The sequence below is a fragment of the Ptychodera flava genome, chromosome 1, assembly GCF_041260155.1.
Source record: "Ptychodera flava strain L36383 chromosome 1, AS_Pfla_20210202, whole genome shotgun sequence".
Classification (NCBI taxonomy): Eukaryota; Metazoa; Hemichordata; class Enteropneusta; family Ptychoderidae; genus Ptychodera; species Ptychodera flava.
Window position 1 is genome coordinate 48,374,884 of NC_091928.1, and position 20,530 is coordinate 48,395,413.

The following is a 20,530-nucleotide window of genomic DNA, read 5'->3' on the forward strand; positions in this document are numbered from 1 at the left end:
CGAGCAGCGAGGGACCTTTGCACCGTGGATGTGTGCTTTTTACCACCGGGCCAAAAGGTATTACTAGTCATTACAAAACTAAAGTTTGTTTATGATATTAATAATTTACGATTATGAACCTTTTTGATAACATATAATATTTCTATCATTGTTGTGTACTTAAATAAGTCGGGCGAATTGTCACCTGCACTCGGGCACATAAACCAATATATTAAATAGGAATGCCTTTAGTTTGCCTGTATGTCATTCCAGCAAATGTGACATATGTTGTATATGTTGATATATGTTGCATATGTTGATATATTATGTTTATTATGTCAATAATAGCAAAGGGGCAACTGTCAGCATCAAATATGCATATATACTAAGTATATTGTTCACACCGTACACAGTTATATCAAGTGTGATTGGAAGGCGTTGGTGGAGTGACTTTTCCATGTACTACAGAGCGGAAAGGAAACTTAACCCTGTTTAATCCGTTTACTTAGTTTTCAAGTATTTGCAGAACCGAAAGGAAGCTCAGCCCTGATCAAATACCAATCTAATTTTCATACTCAGTCATACTTCATAGCTACTTATTAATTTTGTGTGGACGATAAATGCCTTCTTGGCCTGTGGTTTTCGCAACCCTCGGAGCGTATTACGTAATATGGCAGTTTGTTCACTACACAATGAAATGGAGCGACCATATTTGCTACGAAACTAATCGACTATAAATTGAAATCATGTGATATTTTATCAGCAATGCTGTGATATCAGATAGAAAAGACTAGAACTCAGCGTCTTTCTTCCTCCATCGACTCTGATAATACAGAAAAGGCTTCGAATGCCGCAAATAACGGAGCTCAAAGATCTACTGTTGCAGAAAGGAAAATGTTTCCTTTGACCTTGAAAGTTCAGAGAGAGAGAGAGAGAGAGAGAGAGAGGAGAGAGAGAGAGAGAGAGAGAGAGAGAGAGAGAGAGAGTTCAGAGAGAGAGAGAGAGAGAGAGAGAGAGAGAGAGAGAGAGTTCAGAGAGAGAGAGAGAGAGAGAGAGAGAGAGAGAGAGAGAGAGAGAGAGAGAGAGAGAGAGTTGCGTTTATTCTTCGTTTTCATAACCAAAATGGTCGATTTATTTCAACTAGACAGTTGTGCATGATAAAGTGTTACATGAAAAGATAATTTATAGCAATCGGTGGAAAACAAACGTCTTGCACATTCTTCCTCTGGATTTCACACTGGTTTACATAACAGTCATAAGAATGCCACATAAAATGACTGCATACTGACCCAGCAGGTAGTCGCTGCCTTAATGCAAATACCTTAAATTCGAAAAGATGCATTGTCATCAATATTTGTTCTTGGTAGACTCTGTAGACAATAGATGCTCAATATATGTAGACAATGTGTTACGTGTTCTAACGTATGATATGCGTATGTAAATATGTGAGTGACATGGCGTTTTTTTTTTTAAGTGCGTCTCTATCGGTGAAAATAGAAGAATATTTGCTTTTCAGGGCCTTTCATTGTGCACAACCTGCAAGTCATCAATTTATCTTTTAACTGTGAAGTGCGTCTCTAGCGGCGAAAGAAGGAAGAACTTTTGCCTTCGCGGCCTTACTACTGGGCAACTTGCGATTTTAATCTCTGCGATTTATCAGGTATTTCGGAGTATCAAAAAAACGGACAAGTGAGGGACCAAGTGCGGGGCACGCAAACTGCTACATACGGCTTTATAAGATCCCTTTATAAGGGATCGACATCCCGCACTGTGTAAAATATAGGATTGTGCAGAGATTTCAATGTGAGACTCTGCGGGACGGGGCGCCCCCAACGATGTGAATGGTAACGACACATAAGCACGACATCGAACGTAACAAATCACGATGTTTGGGTACGATCGGGCTTTAATGATAAAAATTGCGCTGCCGATAAACTGCTCAAAAAAAACTTGGAGAAACTAGCTGTTCGTTGCAACGCGCACCGACGTTTTCTTGAAAAGTTTTAGCGGTGTTCTCAGCCTTGCTGTCCCTCACCTTGACGCTACTGAAATTTTGCGTCTGTGGCAAGGAATACAATAATCAACGATAACTCTGATGACATAAATGGTTAGTTTCTTGACCGCAGAAATATCAGTGCTTTTTTCTGAGAGGGCACTTCATTCACTTCCACAGAGCTGGTTTACCGCTTGCCTTTAACGACCGATCATATTGCATCCTGCATTTCTTCCTCCGCCTGATCGTAGATTATCCCAATGTACATATATTCACTCTCTCTCTAGTTTCAACAGTTTTATATAAAAAGCGATTCGTATTTCAACATTGCAATATCGTCTTTTGCTAGCCAATTCACTGACTCCATGGCTGAAATGATCGCTTTATAATTTAAGATCCTCGAGAGACGGAATTTCCTCAAATGTTGACGTGATGCTTACCTGAGGAAGTTTACATAACCAGTTCTGCTTTGTAAATGCATTGCATGTCCCTGTGTTGAGTCGTAGCTTGCAGAACATCGCTTACTTCATCAGACAAGGCGAATACTTGTCTTTCGTCAATTGATTTTTTGTTAAGTTGATGGCGTATCCTCAAATCTGCCATCGATATTTTCGCTGAGATGTTGACTCAAATCAACGGTAAATGATGTGGTCGCGTCGAGACATTTGTTTGAAGAGTTACTCTGCTGGTTTTACCCTGACTATACGGTGTTTTCAATCGGGTTAGGTAAGTGACATGAGTGAGGCACCTCTGGTTTTATAAACCCGCTATAGTCCGATTTTCTCAGTACGTTTTTTTTCTTAACATGCACATGACTTGAAGTAATCATAACGACGCAACGATAAACCGGTCTGTCAAAATCACGTCAAAGCCTAGTCGAAGAAACCCGACAACAATCAAGTTACATTTTATCAACCAAATCAATGTCTTCGAGTGCCATGGTTACACCGCAGAAATGTCAGCGGTTACCAACTTTCAACATTTTACGCCTTGTATTGTAAAGAAAGGGTACGCAAAGTTTCCAGGGTTCCAGAGAGCATCAGCTATGGCCTGTTTATGCTGAATACTGGTAAATCCAGGACAAATCAAAACGCGGTGCGTCTAATAACGTAGAAACGGAGTCTGCCTGCAATGTACACAAACGAGGCCTACTATTTTCTACCCGGTAACTGCCCGGGGCATATCAATAGTCATTTTCACAGTTTCTAAGAATAATACCGTTGGTTAAACCTATGTTATCATCTGTTCACACGGGAAAATCCACTCTGGCTGGCGATTTGCGTCTCCAGACAGATTTTACAAGCATTTCGATCAAGTTTGACGCACGATCTGCTTGTGATGATGTTGTACCCTTTCTCGCCATGCAGTGGTGGCAACCCAAGCGCCACGTAAGACAGGACATTGTGAAGAATGGGCTGTAAAGAAATTTTTTTTCTTCTAATTATTTTGCTAAAAACGAAATATAGAATATTCGTAAAATATAGAATATGCGTAAAATATAGTCTTTGTACTTGATGATTGGCCCATGGCCCATTCACATCGTTGGGGGCGCCCAGTCCCTCAGAGTCCCATATTTAACTCTCTTGGGACGTCTGTACGGCGCTTATCTGACAAAACGTGCTTATCTGACAAAAATAACTAATTACTGCTTGTAGCCTTACTCATTTGTGGAAAGTAATCCCTCACACAATACTTCGTCTGTTAAAACACACGAATGAAATTTTAATTACAGAAGTCTAAAATCACAAATTTCACAAAATAGCCATAAAATAGTTAAAAAATACAGTAAATTTCATTGATTGCGTAAAATCGCCGAGCACCTCAATTAATCACTGTGTATACATCGATCAACACATAGAGGCTGTCTTAAGGGGTAGAGGAGAGGGCACGAGGTCACATGAGGTCGTCCGCTCTCACGGTACGCGATGGCGGGAGTATCAAAATCACCACAATGGCAAGCAGAGTACTTTTGTTTTTGTTTTTCATCACCTTCCTCGATCGCTAATTTTGCCATTTAAGTACATAAATTATATTTACTGTAATACACATACAAGTGGATGATAAAAAAGCACCTACATGTTGCAACACGGAGTTATATCCATGGGCTCGTACACTGTACTTTGTACAGTGAGCGATCGCGAGCCCGGCCGATGGAAGAAGAACCAAAATAAAAATAACTATATGTCAACAATTTGAGAGTAGTTTACAGAAACAAAATCCTTCGTATAGAAGAATTCGTATTAACGTTAAATTGGCACACTCTGTGCACAACATCGTACGAAGCGACGACATGTACCGCGCGCATGAAGTGCGCTGGCTAAAGTGACTTCCCAGGGTATTGCTAAAAAGAGTTTTGTCAGATAAGCACGTTTTGTCAGATAAGCGCCGTACAGACGTTCCCTTAGAGTCTCCTAGTGTGGTGGGATGTCCCTCACAGTGGCAGTGCCGTATCTTACAGCTTGCGTGTCCTGCACTTGGTCCCTCACTACTCCGAAATACCTCCGTGAGGCTCCCAGCAGGCTCGGAGAGCCTCGCTTGCTAGAAAGAGCATTGAGGGCGCATCATTATACGGTTGAAGATTAGCTGCGATAGCAAACAAGGGGCTGTGAGAGAGTCTAGACTGAACATTACTCCCTCAAACACTAGTTATAGTTCAATACAGGCGACTGTTTATGTATCGCGGGGTGAGGAGAGTACACAAGAGTCTGCAGCGAATCGCGCAGTGCGGGATTGGCATCGGGTTTGCTCCTGAAGATAACTGAACTCTTTCAGTACGACGGGCATCAGACATGCGACTCCGTCAGTATATCATCGTCTTTGTGTCCATCGCTCACTGTTGTAGCATTCTAGTCGTGTCAGAACCGCATGGTGGACTCGTTGCACCGGGCAATGGCGTCAGTGTGTGGGATGAAGTCAACAAAGCAAGGGCACTTCAGAACGACGACGTACTTAGGAAACTGGTCAACAGCAAATCGCTTACAGCCTCTGACCAACCGCTGAGGGTTGCCGATTCACCGGTCACCATATTACCGATGAATGTAATGACCTCGGTGAACGTCAGCGAGAAATGTGCCAACGATACAGCTAAATATTTAGTTGACATTGTCAGTGAGCAAATGTATGCGCTCACCAGTAAGTATCAGTATAGCCCTGCGTACCATGCTGTGTGTTCCCGGCGTTATAAGGCCTCCCACACCGTATTACGCCGGGAACACACAGCACGGTACGCCCAGTAAGTATCAGTACAGTGTATGTTAATTCGTTGCTGTGAATGTAGCGTGTCATGTGATCAACACCGTGCCGCCGCCACACATCGATCGTAGTGCATTAAAAGTTTTCAATGGCGTAAACTACAAGTTCAACATGCCCTGGCAATGACAGTAGCCAAAGATATGAAATGTTCTATGCTTCGATTCATGCACACATGAAACCAGTGACCCAGCAGGAAGTACACGTATAAAAGTACGTTTCCAATGTCAAGGCGGAATACCATTGAAATCCTAATAATTTGACCTTAATTGAACTTGTCCTGTAATGCAACCGCTACATTAATGACCTTTGACCACGACTTCCTAATGGGTTCACAGTCCTTATTAGTTGCCTCGAACGGCTAAAGACTTTATATCCGACTGCATTTCAAGACCTGTATCTAAGTCACTGTGATAATTAACTGAAATAATCCAAATGGTGTTGGTTTTTTTGTCTTAGCTTTATACTGAATTTAGTAATATGACTAATATCTAATATAAATTTAATTATCATTACCGTATATTATACTCTCTTCCGTGCACGGCTTAACTATTTAATGTGCAAGTAAACGATTACTATCAATCAATCAATCAATCAATCAATCAATCAATCAATCAACCAGTCAATCAATCAGTGAATCATTCAATCAATCAATCAATCAATCAATCAATCAATCAATCAGTCAATCAGTCAGCCAGTCAATGAATCATTGAATCAATCGATCAATTTATCAATTAATCTTTATTGTACTGGACACATACTAACTGGAAGTATGGTATGATACAAAAACTAAACTAACAATACAGCAGTAGAAAATGGTAACCACTCTATTATGTAATAAGAAATAGACGATAGCCTGGTAGGCTGGTCTGAACTACTTGAGGGGTTGGCACAAACATGTAATCTTGAAGAAGGTAACACGTTTAATTACAATCCATCACCTTTTTCACATTCTCTTCTTTGTGAGATACTGCAAGATATCGATGGATCATTGTCACTTCCTTGAAGTGGTACTGTTTTTTTTTTCAGAAAAGTATTTCTTACAAGAAAATAACAAACGTAAATCATCATCTATTTCATTACTATCACTCCTTGAACAAGTTATCTTATTCAAAGGTAATCTAGGTTTCCTTTCCTAGCATACTTCATTCATAAGTCTATGATCACTCAGTCTAAACTTTGATATACGTCTATGCAATGGAAAGTTTTATACATCTCTCAGGCAATTTTCATTATTAAATAGAGATTTGAAGATTCTAGTTATCTTGAATCATCAAATAAAATCTTCATCTATTTCATTCTCGTAGTTGAGACTATGATTTCACCCCGGTGAGTTGAAGGCATGTAATTGACTGTAACTGCCGTAATTACGGTAAAAAAATTGCCAAAGAAGCGTATATAAACATTTTCCTTCGGGGCGTTTTTCAACTCTCATGCCTTCAAAAGGGATGCGTTCACTTCTTGCCAAGATGACTCTATGATAAGATACAAACAGTTTTTCAAGATAATTCTCATAACTTGTTAATTCAGCTGCCCACATTTTAAAGCATGTGAGCTACTTGGAACAATCAGTATTAAACACACTTTAAACAAAGCTTCGGGTTTTGAACACTTCATGGTATAAAATTGACCTTTTAATGCTAAATGAAGCTTAATTATTAGTAAGACAGTTTTGCACGTCAGTTTGACGTCAGCAAAAATCATTAGCATAATATATACCTTAATTGCTTACCAGCAATATCAATAGGAAAGCAAGCATTGTTTCCAAAGATATCCAGAATAAATAATGTTATTGATACATGAAATCCTTGTTTCACTCTACATGAAGAAAATAACCCATTTGAAATTCCATTTCGCATTTTCACTTCAGACTTTCTCATAGATAGACTTTACAACATATAGAAATTACCAGTTCTTGCAAATCTCTGCATTTTGATCAATTCTAATAATAGTGATTGTTTAATAGGACCATGAGGATATGTATTCAATGTCTTTTTATTTTCTTTATCAATCAGTTCTTCAGATACTGCATCTTCCACCATGATGATGAATCATTGCATAATGAGTTGAAATATGTAACCCAATTTTTAAGAATTATAATTTTCCTTTAGCGCATAAAGTTGACATTTTTATGTGTTTTTGTTTACTCTGTTCAAAGTGTTTGATACGGTGTGCAAGCCTCCTGTTTGAATTTTAGAAGGGAGTTTTTCACTGGATGGGACTAGCATTTAATTAATATTATCACCATATAATCTCTTCTGTCCACGACTCAATGATTATCTAAGGTGCAATTAAAACGATTACAAATTTCCCTTTATTCCTACATGGCTTAAACTTAACTTAAACCTTTTTTGGTCTGTTTTTTATTTACTCTGATAAGTGTTTGATTCAGTCGGCAAGCCTCCCGCCGGAATTTTGGAAGGGAACTTTCAGTGGATCGGATCCAAAAAGGAGTGTCTTGGTGTCAAAGGTCGAGACTACGCTAATGGTACGGATTTTAATGGACAATACTGCCAAGCTAGTTTTCCGTTGGGTACAACGGTAAGTGTGTTTCCACGCATCTAACATAAATGTGTACTTGGGAGATCCACATTGCATGTAATATTGTCGACATTGCATGTAATATTGTCGACTTTAGAAAAAGTAAGATCGGCTTTGTATGTTAGAATGTATTGTCTACAGCCATCACGCAAATATGATGTGCTATTTTGTGTATTAAACTAATCTATCAAATGTTTTATATAGTTTGCATCGGCAACCAATGCATGCCGATACTTATAATACAAAATGGCAACCATGGGAAAAATGAATAAACCACCACAAGTGATAGTTGAGAAAAGAATTGTAAAAATTTGAGAGTCCGAATATCTGTCCCCTAATGGCATTCTACCTTAAGTATCACTTGCTTTCTTTCTCATATTTTCCATTTCAACCACAGTTCCAATATCCTGATGTTGCCTTGTCTTATGGTCTCTGTGTCCCCGATACATGTAATGATTTCGAAGTCCTTCAGATGATCAACTTAGGTAAGATAGAGGCAAAAACACACAGTTGGTCGTCGAGAGCGGCCTTGATGTTATGTCCTAAACTGTGGTCAGTGGTCTAAACTGTCTCTGTCTGTCTGTCTGTATGTATGTATGTATGTATGTATGTATGTATGTATGTATGTATGTATGTATGTATGTATGTATGTATGTATGTATGTATGTATGTATGTATGTATGTATGTATGTATGTATGTATGTATGTATGTATGTATGTATGTATGTATGTATGTATGTATGTGTGTGTGTGTGTGTGTGTGTGTGTGTGTGTGTGTGTGTGTGTGTGTGTGTGTGTATGTGTGTGTATGTATGTGTGTATGGTATGGGATATGATATAAGCAAAGGTCAACACATACTAATAAGACAATGCGTTTTCAGGGCTGGGACTCATACCTGTAGCTGGTTTAAAAGCTTCCGCTGTAGTCTGTCAAGAGGATCAGAATGAATTGTCCACCGGAGCCATCGTAATGATGTGAGTGATATTTTAAAGTTAAGGTAGTTTGCGCCTCGAAAATGAAAGACTGAAACTTTTGCTCAAACTTTTCTTCAGCAAACATTCATTGTCTTTCAAAATCAAGAATATAAATCGGTTACTTACTAATTTAAAACTATTCTGTACCTGTAAGGAAAAGTCACTATATTTTGCACATAGAAAAAACCGTTGAAATCACCAGCACAGCTTATAGTCATTCTTATCTCAAAAAATACAGATGCGCAAAGAAAGATGCGCAAAAACGGCTTTTGACAAGAAAACCGGGCTGATGTAAAAGTAGTTCCCCAAAAATATCATAAATTGATTCTCTTATAATCAGTCTAGTTGCATATCTTTCACTGATTGACAAATAGTACGACCCACATCAAATATCATGGATTGTCTCTTGGAGATTACTTTCTGTCTTTCGTATACGAGATCTTCGTACGTATCTGTTCCTTTCGTATCTCCAAACTATGGTAAACTGAAGTTGAGAAAGCAATACTACACTTTCACTTACTGCGTACGATGTTGTCCTGTACACAGGTTTACCAACCGTATCGAAAAGTTTAAGCATGAACCAAAATCCCTCCATAAAGTGCATGAACCAACGGTTGTTCTGAAAGGTTGGAAGGTCTTGACCCATGCTCAGTACAGAGAACTACGTTTCTCAATATACGACCGTAAAGTTGCAGATTTTCAACAGCATAGGAACTCTTCTTTGAGAAAACGTTTGCTCTCTTTCAGAGTCGTCATTGGCATTCTACTGTTTCTAATGGCCATTGGTACACTGTATGATTTGGCCATACCTTTAATTAATCAAAACAATGGAAGGTTTCCTATTCCGTTTTCGTTGCAACATGACGTCAGAGAAGATGAAGAAACGCTGACATTTAGGCGAATGGATTCCCAGAAGTTTCACTACCATCCGGGTAAGTTTCATTACATGTTTAGAGTTTTTACTGAACAATGACCAACCTGTAGAGCTGAAGAAAAGTATTTTATTTACCGGCCTTAGATGCCACAATATAGGACATAAAGTTTAAGCACAGAGTAGTTGGCGGACAATGTTAATATGCCTTAATCAGATATGAACTGCAAATGCTCACGTGTTTCATTATATATTGCAGTTGTGTAAATTGAACCTTTGCCATATGTTTGCAACTTTATTGAAAGTATTATGATCAACATAATGAACAATAATCACCGCGGATTAGGTCATGAAGTATACAAATATGTAATTAGCTGAAATAAAAATATTAAAGTTCTTTGACTGCTGTCATTGTATCACCACTTTATATAGCAAGTGTAATTACCGTTGGCCAGGGCCTTCAAGCCATATATGCCGAGCTGTGAAAGCTCATTAGATATGCAAATTATAAATTAGCTGACATGAAAATGTGAAATGACTTTTGATATTGTTTTAACCTGGTATAATCATCAATGTACGGTACATAGCATGTTTTGCCAACTTTGATCAAGTAAATCTCAGTGTATATCCCTTATAAGCAAAGTTCATTAAATATGTAAATTAGGAATAGGCTTAAGTAAAAATGCTTAATATTTTCAATAATGTTGTATCATGGTATATGCAATATATGTAGCAAGTTTTGTCAACGTTGGTCAAGTCGATTCAGATATATATCTCTAATTAGGAAAGTTTATTAAATATGCAAATTAGGAATTGGCTGAAGAGAAAATACTTAATGACTTTCAATAATATTGTATTATAGTGTCTTTAATGTACATAGCAAGTTTCATCAATTTTGATCATGTCAATTCAGATAAATATCCCTAATTATGAAAATTCATTTAATATGCAAATTAGGAATTAGCTGAAGCAAAATGTCTTTTGACTTTCAATAATGTTATATCACAGTATCTTTGATGTGTATAGCAAGTTTCAACAACTACAATCAAGTTAATCCAGATATATATCCCTAATTGGGAAAGTTTATTAAATATGCAAATTTGGAATAGGCTGAAGGAGATATGCTTAATGACTGTCAAAAATGTTGTATCATAGTAGCTTCAATACATGTAGAAGATTCATCAACTTTGGTCCAGTCAATTCAAATATATATCCCTAATTAGCAAAGTTCATTAATATGTAAATTAGGAATTGGCTGCTGTTAAAACGCTTAATGACTTTCAATAATGTTAAATCATAGTATCTTTAATATACATACCAAGTTTGGTCGATTTTGATCGAGTCAAATCAGACATATATCCCTAATTAGGAAAATTCATTTAATATGCAAATTGGCAACTGTCTTTCATGTCATCCCTTAATGGTTCCCATTGCTGATATATCTTGGTGTGATCAATATTTGTAGCAAATCTCATCAAATTGTGTGAAGTCGTTTTTAATGTATATCCGTTTTTTCTAAAATCATTAATTATGCAAATGAGCAAAAAGTATGCAAGCCGCACCCACCAAAAACTAATCAGTTCTTCTCATTTGCTATCTGAATCTAGTACCTGATTTCATTCTGATCTGATGAGCCGTTTTTGAGATATCGGACCAACAGACAGACAGACAGACAGACAGACAGACAGACAGACAGACAGACAGACAGACAGACAGACACACGGACACACAGACAGACAGACATCGCTGCGACATATGCTCACGTGTGTAAACACGTGAGCAAAAAATTACAAACGACCTAAAACTGCAGCAAATATCTCCCGTATTATATCAGTATTGGATCTCCCGCTGGTCGGCCTATTTTTACTGTTAATTCGACTTTTACAGGTACATTGGGACAGTGTCTCCTGGCGTTTTCTGTTCTGGAGAACGGTCGTAAGATGTTAGACACGAGACAAACTGCGGGCACGCTGGCTGCTATACACGGTATACGAGTACTCAGTATGTGGTGGGTTATACTGGGACACAGCTACACGTCTTTCCTTGGAATCGCTGGTGAGTAACGGTCTGTGAAAGGATTGTGTACAGGGTCAAGCCTACTTGCATTCCGACACAGGACACTACATATGCGCATACAATACGATATTAAATGTTTGATGGAGTAAAAATTTGTAGTTACATTATTTTATTTTCATAAAGGAAACATAGGTTTGATAGAATTTCATGTTTCAAGAGTATCAATACTCAATTGTTAAGATTAATCATAATACACACACAGTCATTCTAAAGAGCGCCGAGTGGTTCACTGGTTTTATAATCTGTGCACTGACACAAATGTCGCCTTGCTTGGCAAAGTGCAACACGACAGTTTCTGGTGCAATTGCACGTGTCAATACCATACAATAGTAAAACAATCTTTTAATTATAGGTTAGTGCCATCCTTTTGGACGCTTCAACGTATTTGAGAATAAGTTTCTTCTTTGAAAAGCCAGTGTTTATATACCGGTAAACTCCCTTCGTATGACGAGCGACCCCTATCGAGAATACTATCTTTCAACAGAATTCACCTCGTCGGCACAGCTCAGAAAATGGTGATTCTACACGAAGCTAACTTTGGAATTCTCTCTTTACAGACAATGTATTGATCGTCCAGGATATCATGGACAGGTTTACCTTTCAAGCGATATTAAACGCTACATTTTCTGTCGATACTTTCTTCTTTCTCAGGTAATGGTGTTGCAATACATGTTTGATTTTTTGTAGACGTGTCCTCCATATCTCGCAGCATTTATATAAGTTAACGTTGTAATGACTATTGCAATCAATTATGCAAATTCTTCCGAATCATTGGACTTACACAGTTGTAAACATTGAATTATTTACCTGTGTCTTTTTATCTTGTAGTCAATTCACTGTCAAATTCACACCTATAGAATGATCTGCTGTATGTTGTAATTTTTACCCTCTTCTGATATGTTGTCTTTGATTCTCTAACTTCATTTTGTCTGCACATGCGCAGTGGTTTGTTGGTGACGTATCTGACCTTGAGAGAACTGACAGAAGGTAGAAAGGTGAACTGGGTTATGTTTTATATCCATCGATTTTGGAGGTCAGTTGATCACACAGAGTAATGCTAATTGCGTGGATCGATGCTTTTAACATCCGGGCATTTTTAGTGCTAACAGATATGGGATCGGAGCATGCTCCATTGCAAATTCTATATGATGATGATGATGATGATGATGATGAGGAGGAGGAGGAGGAGGATGATGATGATGATGATGATGATGATGATGATGATGATGATGATGATGATGATGATGATGATGATGGCGATGATGATAATGGTGGCGATGACGACAGCAACAATGTTGATGATATTTCCCAAGAAGATGGTTGAATCATTGCGCTTAAAAATTAACACCATAAACAGACAAGCATAAATAACGCGACACAGCACGAGCATAGCTAAGAAATAGACAACAAAAAGACAATTATAATAAAATTTGATCATTGTCTACTAAAAAGGCTGTACATCACGAAATCCGCTGATATAAGAAAGTTTCTATTTCATTTACATACATAAACGAAAAGAAGATGCATTTTTTCAAAGGCGAGGAACAGCTCTTGTGTGGATTCTACTAAATTCCCTTTGTGATACGTGTGATACATAAACTTGGAAGTCGTCAGCACGAATGGTGTCATATTTGCATATTTCTAATTCTTCTCCACAGATTGACGCCTATGTACATGTTCGTGATATTTTTCACAACATACTTCCTGCCATATTTGGGCAGTGGTCCATACCAGCCATTGGTACACGACCTTCAGGAACCTTGTCGCAAATATTGGTGGACAAACTTGCTGTACATAAATAACCTGGTTCCCTGGCCCGCTGATATCGAAAAACAGGTAAGTACGACTACTTTTGATTACCGGATCACACATCGTGCACCTTTCATTGATGTACCGATGAACCAAAACAACTTCACAGTAAGTGATATCAGTGTTGTCATTCTACGCCTACGTAACAATAAGAGGTCATTTTAACGCCCTTAACTACAGGTAACTCGGCAGTGTAGTGTATCAAAATAGCTTTTTAGACGGGGTGGGGTGGGGTGAACGTACTTGTTCACTTGAACGTTCGCCACAGTCCATATTAAGTACAGAATTTAGTTGATATGATTGGCGGTTAAGCAGTGGTCTATCAAACCAGTGAATTTGTACCAATAGAAGCTCTAACTTGTAGCTTATGAAGCAGTCATGAGAATGAGAAATAACATATGAACCAATGAAAATACCTTCCTTCCATTTGCTTTGCAGTGTTTCGAAGTGGCGTGGTATCTTGGCAACGACATGCAGTTCCACGTGATCAGTCCGCTCTTACTCCTGCTCCTCTATAAGTGAGTCTTCCTTCGCGGGACTGTGATAAAAAGCCTATCTGTGTTTGCGCACGACCTGTTCATTTTAATATGTTTCACATTGAATTTTCTGTCATTGTTACCATTTTAGGGAGCAGCCAACATTATTTCTGTGTAATTTGAGAGGTTACACAGGCAACTTCTATCGTCCGTTGACCGAGTTCAGCCATACGTGACATACGTACAGCTATGCTTACGTACAATACTCACGTAGCTAGGCGATAGCATAAAGTCGAAATTCTAGTATCTTCTGAAAACACTTATGAGCGGTATTGATGCAATTCACCGACAACCTTAGTAGTGTACTCTGCAATCAATGTATTATACACCAGTGATATTTTAATTTATGTTATGCGTGGAAACATTTCACTTTTCTTGATTTCAAAAACACAACAAGATGAAGCTTAAGACTTATCTCCCTTGAATGTGGACTATCTACTTCAAGTGCTTCTGCTGCTGCTGCCAGAGAGAGAGAGAGAGAGAGAGAGAGAGAGAGAGAGAGAGAGAGAGAGAGAGAGAGAGAGAGAGAGAGAGAGAGAGAGAGAGAGAGAGAGAGAGAGAGAGAGAGAGAGAGAGAGAGAGAGACTGAGAGACAGACAGAGAGAGCGAGAGAGCTGATACGTTTTTTTTAAGCGGGCTGAAGTTATACAAGTGTTGTACTTTGTCGACCACAGTCCACGAATTTTGCCTTTTCATTCATTATGAAACCATTGAAATAACATGAAACGACATTTCAAATGCTGAGAATTGAATAGCAACCATCATCAACAAAATTGTCCAATTCATTAGGGTTATCTATTGCCTGTCTGTGAGCGTCAAATCACCATAAAGATTTTAATGCTCAATCTGTTTTATTTAATACATGTAGACGAATTGAATAAAATGTCAGGAATATGAACGTACGATAAAAGATGGATCCACGTACTTTCTGTATGGTTAACTGAAAAAGATGTTTTTCTTTCATTTTACCAGGAGGCCGAAGATCGGTAATATTGTCCTGTCTGTACTCTTAGCAGCGTGTCTAGGCATAAGAGCTGGTCTTGGCGTTCATCATGATTTGACATCAAAGCCAGCATAGTGAGTATTCATGCGTATTAAAATGCACGATTGTCCACCTCTGTAGTGACCGTTTTCCCCTTTTGCTTAACTATCTTAAAAGTTGATTACCAAGTACTAAGCATACCCTGCCTGCTCTAAAGCCCCATTAGCTGTGTATTTTTTATAACACTGTTTGAAATCAGATGCATCTAATGAAAAAAATTCTCACCAAAATAATATACGCCGCAAATATACGTGTATTTGCCTATATTTAATCGACCAAATCAATCAATCAAGGATTGAAATGGTGACATTTTCAAGACAATGTGGCTAATCAAGGGAGTCTAAAACAAAGTAAAATGCGAAGACGTACATCTGATAGGGCTTTAAGTGCACACCTACCAATGCCTCATTTTCTTGCTCGACTCTTGTCAGTAATGTTTGCAAACGACTTCGAAAAGAGAACTAAGCCCTGTTATGATAGCACAGAACACTGATCGAAGAAAAGACTTCAAAGCAACACCTTGACGACATAAATTTGCTTTAATAATCAAAATATTTTAAGATTTAAGCGTGATTTTGTTTGCTTATAGCCACACACCCAGTTTTTAAACTGTGAAATATTTAGCCTCTTGTACTTTAAACAAAGAATACGCTTTCAATCTCGACTATTTGGAAAGGAAATCGACAATTGCCAAGATGTCCCGTCCCTATACACGCTGAAATAGTGTACCTCGCTGTTCGTTAACTCTGCAGTATAATCCCGTATTCGATCAAAAATTACCCAAAATACCAAACTTCGACACTACTGAACAGAATACAAAGATCAGAAAAAATATGCGATTTGCGTATTCCTAACAATGTAAAACTGAAACGTGATCGAAAAATTTTACGTTTTTTAGCATGAACACTCCGCAAGACAACTACACATACTTCGTGATGTCACCGTACTATTACACCAAGCCATGGACTCGTATTTGCACCTACCTGATAGGAATGTTCGTCGGCTACCTACTCGTGACAATGTCGCTTCGATTCAAAATTAACAAGGTATCGTCATTTAAAAACCAGCTTTTGTATGAAATTAGATAGCGTTGTAAAACACGCGAAAATGAACTCTCATGTGACGATTTAGATACTGCGTCCTAATACACAGAACATTTCAAGGCTTAAGGCAGGTGCAGCCAACGGAGCTATTCATCGAAAAAGCTATTCTAGGAGCAACTTTTGAGGGCAGGGGAATTTTAATTTTGCTAGGGCAGGGACATGTTTTTGGGTCGCAGGGGAGCAAATTTTAGTTTTATTTGTAGGGCAGGGCGGATATCGGTTGATTGTCCTGGGGACAGGGCTTGGCGAAAAACTATTTGAGGGAAATTGTTTCCAGGGCACGGGAAATTGGCACTATTTTTTTCGCCACAGGGTGAGGGAGCTTCAAAAATTCACAGTGGGGAGGGGAAACAGGCAAAATAAGTGGAGAGGGGGTAAAAATGAAGTTTTAGTGTGGGAGGGTAAGTCGAAACATTTTCTGTGGGAGGGCAAATTATGAACTGTCCTCTTGACTTAAAATTAGTCAGTTCACATTATTTGTCATGCACAATATATCTAATCATAGTAAGGACTTTTGAAAAGTGCATTGTTCGTTGGCTGCACCAGTTAAGGCGCTGTTCTGGCTTCTTGTGTCATTTAGGAATAACTTTGTTTTAAACTAAGTATTCTTTCATAATTGCATTTTGATGAACGGCGAAAGAAAGTCACATGTTTACCACACCCTTATTGTTTTACCTTATCAAGTAATATTAATTATATCGGCACGAAAATGATGAAACGCCGATTCTAACTTTTCCTTTTGTCGCACATATTCTCGTAGCAAACTCCAACTTAAAGCTTACTTCCACATTCATGTAATCAACCAAAATCAGAATGTGATCACCGTATACACCTTTGCAATCACAAGTGTTGACATTTACCGTCCCGTAATCATAATTTTTAAAAATTGCGCCTTTGCCACACTGAAAGATATAACAATACTAACATCATCAATTCTAACGACGAACGATGACTAATTTGTGTACTCACTGTAACTTACATGAATTCTCATCCTTTGTGTCCGCTAACACAGGTCATTAATTTTCTATGTTGGGTGGCTGCATGGGTTATTGCCCTGGCTGTCTTGTATGGGTCGTACGGGACCTTACACGGTGTGGTGTTGTCTCGCGGGGTAGATATCTTTTATATGACCGTTTGTCGAGTCGCCTGGGGCGTCGCCATTGGCTGGTTAACATTCGCGTGTCTGACAGGATATGGCGGTGAGTAATCAATTAGGTCAGATTGTCAAGACTCTCTGGAAATATGAGGTTGCACGAAAATGAGAGACTTAAACATTCGCCCAAACTTTGCTCAATGACACTTCACACTATTTTCTTTCTAAATCAAAACTAAAACTCAGACGTAACTGTGCAAAGTTTGGCACAAGATAAATTACCTAATAATTTAATTACCGAACATTTAATGGCATCTGAAATTCTAAATGGTCGCCATCTCTGTGTTCCTCTTTTGGAAAAAGAACATTTTCGATTTTTAAAAAACTAAGACGTTGAAAACTTTTCTCACGCCAAGAACTTTCAAAATAATCCCCAAAAGCGGTGGACACGAAAAGTATTGGAAAAGTCTGTCCTCGAGAAGATTTCAACCTTAATATTAACACTGCAATATGTCATTAAAATATAATGACCTTAATATACATGACTTTCTATTCTAGACTTACTAAACCACATAAGTTAACACCTTATATGACCATTATATCTTCTGTTGATCATCAGACAAAGCCTATGAAAATGATGTGCGCCCTCAAAAAACTTTCATCGCTTTGGAAGTAGAGTTTCTGACATGTACATATTTGCACTCCCACCCGCAGGTCCAATAAACACAATTCTGGCCTGGAAAGCTTGGATACCGATAAGTCGGCTGACGTACGCTGCTTATCTCTCTCATCCGCTTGTTATACAGGCTTATTCGGACTACGCCGAGAGGCTGATACACTTGACCGATTTACAACAGGTAAGAAAGAAACAACAATTTACACGGAAATAACATGCTTAAGTCATCGGAAAGACAGACACTTTGTAATGTGTAATTATGTATAGCATTGCTGTATATTTCGAGACAGTCCATCGTTTTTCGTCACCATTGTATGTGACCAACAAGTTAACCTCCTTCAGGCGACTCTACTATTTGGGCTCATTCTGTCAAAATTTCGTTTTTCTTTACAAAATTATGCTTAAACGTTGAGGGCGCCTTTTATGGACACATGTCAAATCATGTTCAAAATGAAACACGTTTACGAGTACAAGATCAATATTTACAATCATAAACTGTATATTTTTTATGAACCAGTCACTTTCGATGTATCATTCTGGTGGGGTTTTTTGTTTGTTTTTGTTTTTTGTTTTTTGTTTGTTTGTTTTTTTTGGGGGGGGGGTCGTTATCACTTTCGCCTGGGTCAAACAAACATTGACTCGGAGTGATTCCAGTTGTGTATCCACTTTCAAGAGCAAATGATCGTACAGGGTAAAGATGACATCTTATAAGCAAACTTTCTCAACCCTTGACTTGATCCAGTCCATAGTAGTAATCGCTTAGTTTAAACTTTCAATGCAGCTCAAAAGAGTCGTACCGAAATGACACAGCAATGCGTGTAAACTGACTGTATCGCAGTGTATGGCTGCATTCAGCGTAATGCTTATTTACAATATTATCCAATTCTGAAATTATCTTTTGTCAAAAATATAAGCACATTTACATGAAAACAAACTGATGAATCTATCTGAATCATTCAAAGATGACTAAAAATAACCGACTTGGAAAAGGTAACTCCAGACGTCAAGCTTACGAAGTGGATTCAACTGTCGGTATAACTCGAACTTTGCGAAAACAAACTCGTCTGTTTTTGTTGTTGCAGATCTATCTTTACATTGGTAATCTGGTGTTATCTTACTGTGTGGCACTTGTCCTCTCACTAATGACTGAAGCCCCGATGATGAGACTTGAAAAAGTTCTGCTTCGGAAAGACAAGAAGAAATAAAGACAATCTTTTGTATCGGATTTCCAAGGAAATGCTATTGATTTTAAATTTTAAAATTTTTGATATTAAATCAGAGAAGATCCCGAGGGAGAAAAATCTTAAACTGATATAGCTTTATGAAGTATTTGAACAATTGTGTTCGTATAATGTTTTGAAAATCTTCTCAGACATATCCATTGGGTTTTGTGCAAGCATTATCATAAAAATGACATTTTTAAGAAATTGAAGTGACCATAATGTACAAAACATAGAATTTGAAATGAATTTATACTTAACACGATTGGAACTAAATTGGGATAATTGGATGGTGAAGTATTGTCTGTTTGATCAGCAAATGTAATGTCATCTGCCTTTCTTTTCAGTTACACACTTGTTTTTATGAGTAATTTGTAATATTGCAACATTCAGCCATAGAGCACCTAACACTTTTGAGAAATTTGAAAAATATGAAGATCCAATTATCCCAAATCAGTTCCAATCGTGTTACTCACTAGGGCTACTTTTACTTTCGAAGCAGGTTTGTTCTAGTCCAGACTTACAAAGCAAAGTGACGATTCTTTGAGAAGAACATTCTCTTTTCGTACGGCAGACAAACTGAAAGGCAGACGGATGGACGAACAGACAGGTGTCAGGCAGAACCTTCAACAGACAGAATATTCTTCAGAATTTTAGTCTTTTACGACAATCTGATGACGACCATAAACTTTACAATGCAAACATGTCTTCAGAGTGAACTATTTGAAATCCGGACGTGACTTTGAGGATAAATATACAAGCAAAGAATATTTTGGAGCCAAAATGAACTATTCAAACAATACTCTCACTGTACAGTTCTTGGTATTTTTAATATGATTTTTGCCCCTAAGTGAGTGACAAAAATCTCAGGTAAAACACTTTGAAAATTACACTTTGTGTCCGTTCAATGGGAGAAAATGATCTATCAACAGAACACACATATAAGAGAGAAACGCCAAAAAGATCCTCACGACCGAGGACTTGTCTTCTGCAAGACGTTTTTCATTTTTCAAAAATTTATTATGACACTTGTGTGTCTTTTATACTCATTTGTAGCCGTATTAACACCGATAATTCTGAGAATTTTGCACACAGTTTTGTGAAAAAGCGAAAGAAATCAAGGGAAACAATATCAGTAGCTTTAAGGGGAGAAATGTACAAGAAAGGTGCTTGTAACAATTGTAAAATGACAAGGTTTTAGTATTGAGAATTGATGTTGCTTACTGGGTTTAATGACATGGTTCAGGTTCTTCTTCAATTAATGTAATAAAATTTCCAAAAAAAAGCTGCTTTTGAACGTTACATATCAAGACAGGTCTCCTTTATCAACCGGACTAGAAAAGAAACACAGTCACTGACTAATGAGG

General features: G+C 38.0%; 1 protein-coding gene across 2 annotated transcripts; it reads left to right on the forward strand.

The window, feature by feature from the left end:
• Nucleotides 1–4,379: 4,379 nt before the first annotated feature.
• LOC139139950 (nose resistant to fluoxetine protein 6-like) lies at nt 4,380–20,464 on the forward strand. Of its 2 annotated transcripts, XR_011553918.1 has the most exons (16): nt 4,621–5,104; nt 7,602–7,762; nt 8,160–8,247; nt 8,644–8,737; nt 9,485–9,669; nt 11,496–11,663; nt 12,242–12,335; nt 12,628–12,717; nt 13,343–13,520; nt 13,932–14,011; nt 15,002–15,106; nt 15,970–16,117; nt 17,187–17,373; nt 17,982–18,124; nt 19,026–19,375; nt 19,621–20,440. XR_011553918.1 is itself a non-coding variant. In XM_070708920.1 (15 exons), the coding sequence occupies exons 1-15, from the start codon at nt 4,762–4,764 to the stop codon at nt 19,146–19,148; spliced, it is 2,187 nt and encodes a 728-aa protein (XP_070565021.1). In that variant the 5' UTR covers nt 4,380–4,761; the 3' UTR covers nt 19,149–20,464. The 2 variants fall into 2 exon arrangements, 1 of the variants encoding a protein (XP_070565021.1); XM_070708920.1 differs by having other exon boundaries at nt 4,380–5,104; nt 19,026–20,464.
• The last annotated feature ends 66 nt before the right edge of the window (nt 20,465–20,530 follow it).

Bases quoted from the DNA above. Each gene is read 5' to 3' on its own strand.
- LOC139139950 (XM_070708920.1), top strand. From the start codon at position 4,762: ATGCGACTCCGTCAGTATATCATCGTCTTTGTGTCCATCGCTCACTGT. The intron at 8,248-8,643 runs GTAAGATAGAGG...ATGCGTTTTCAG, and splicing joins CCTTCAGATGATCAACTTAG to GGCTGGGACTCATACCTGTA. The intron at 13,521-13,931 runs GTAAGTACGACT...TTTGCTTTGCAG, and splicing joins CCGCTGATATCGAAAAACAG to TGTTTCGAAGTGGCGTGGTA.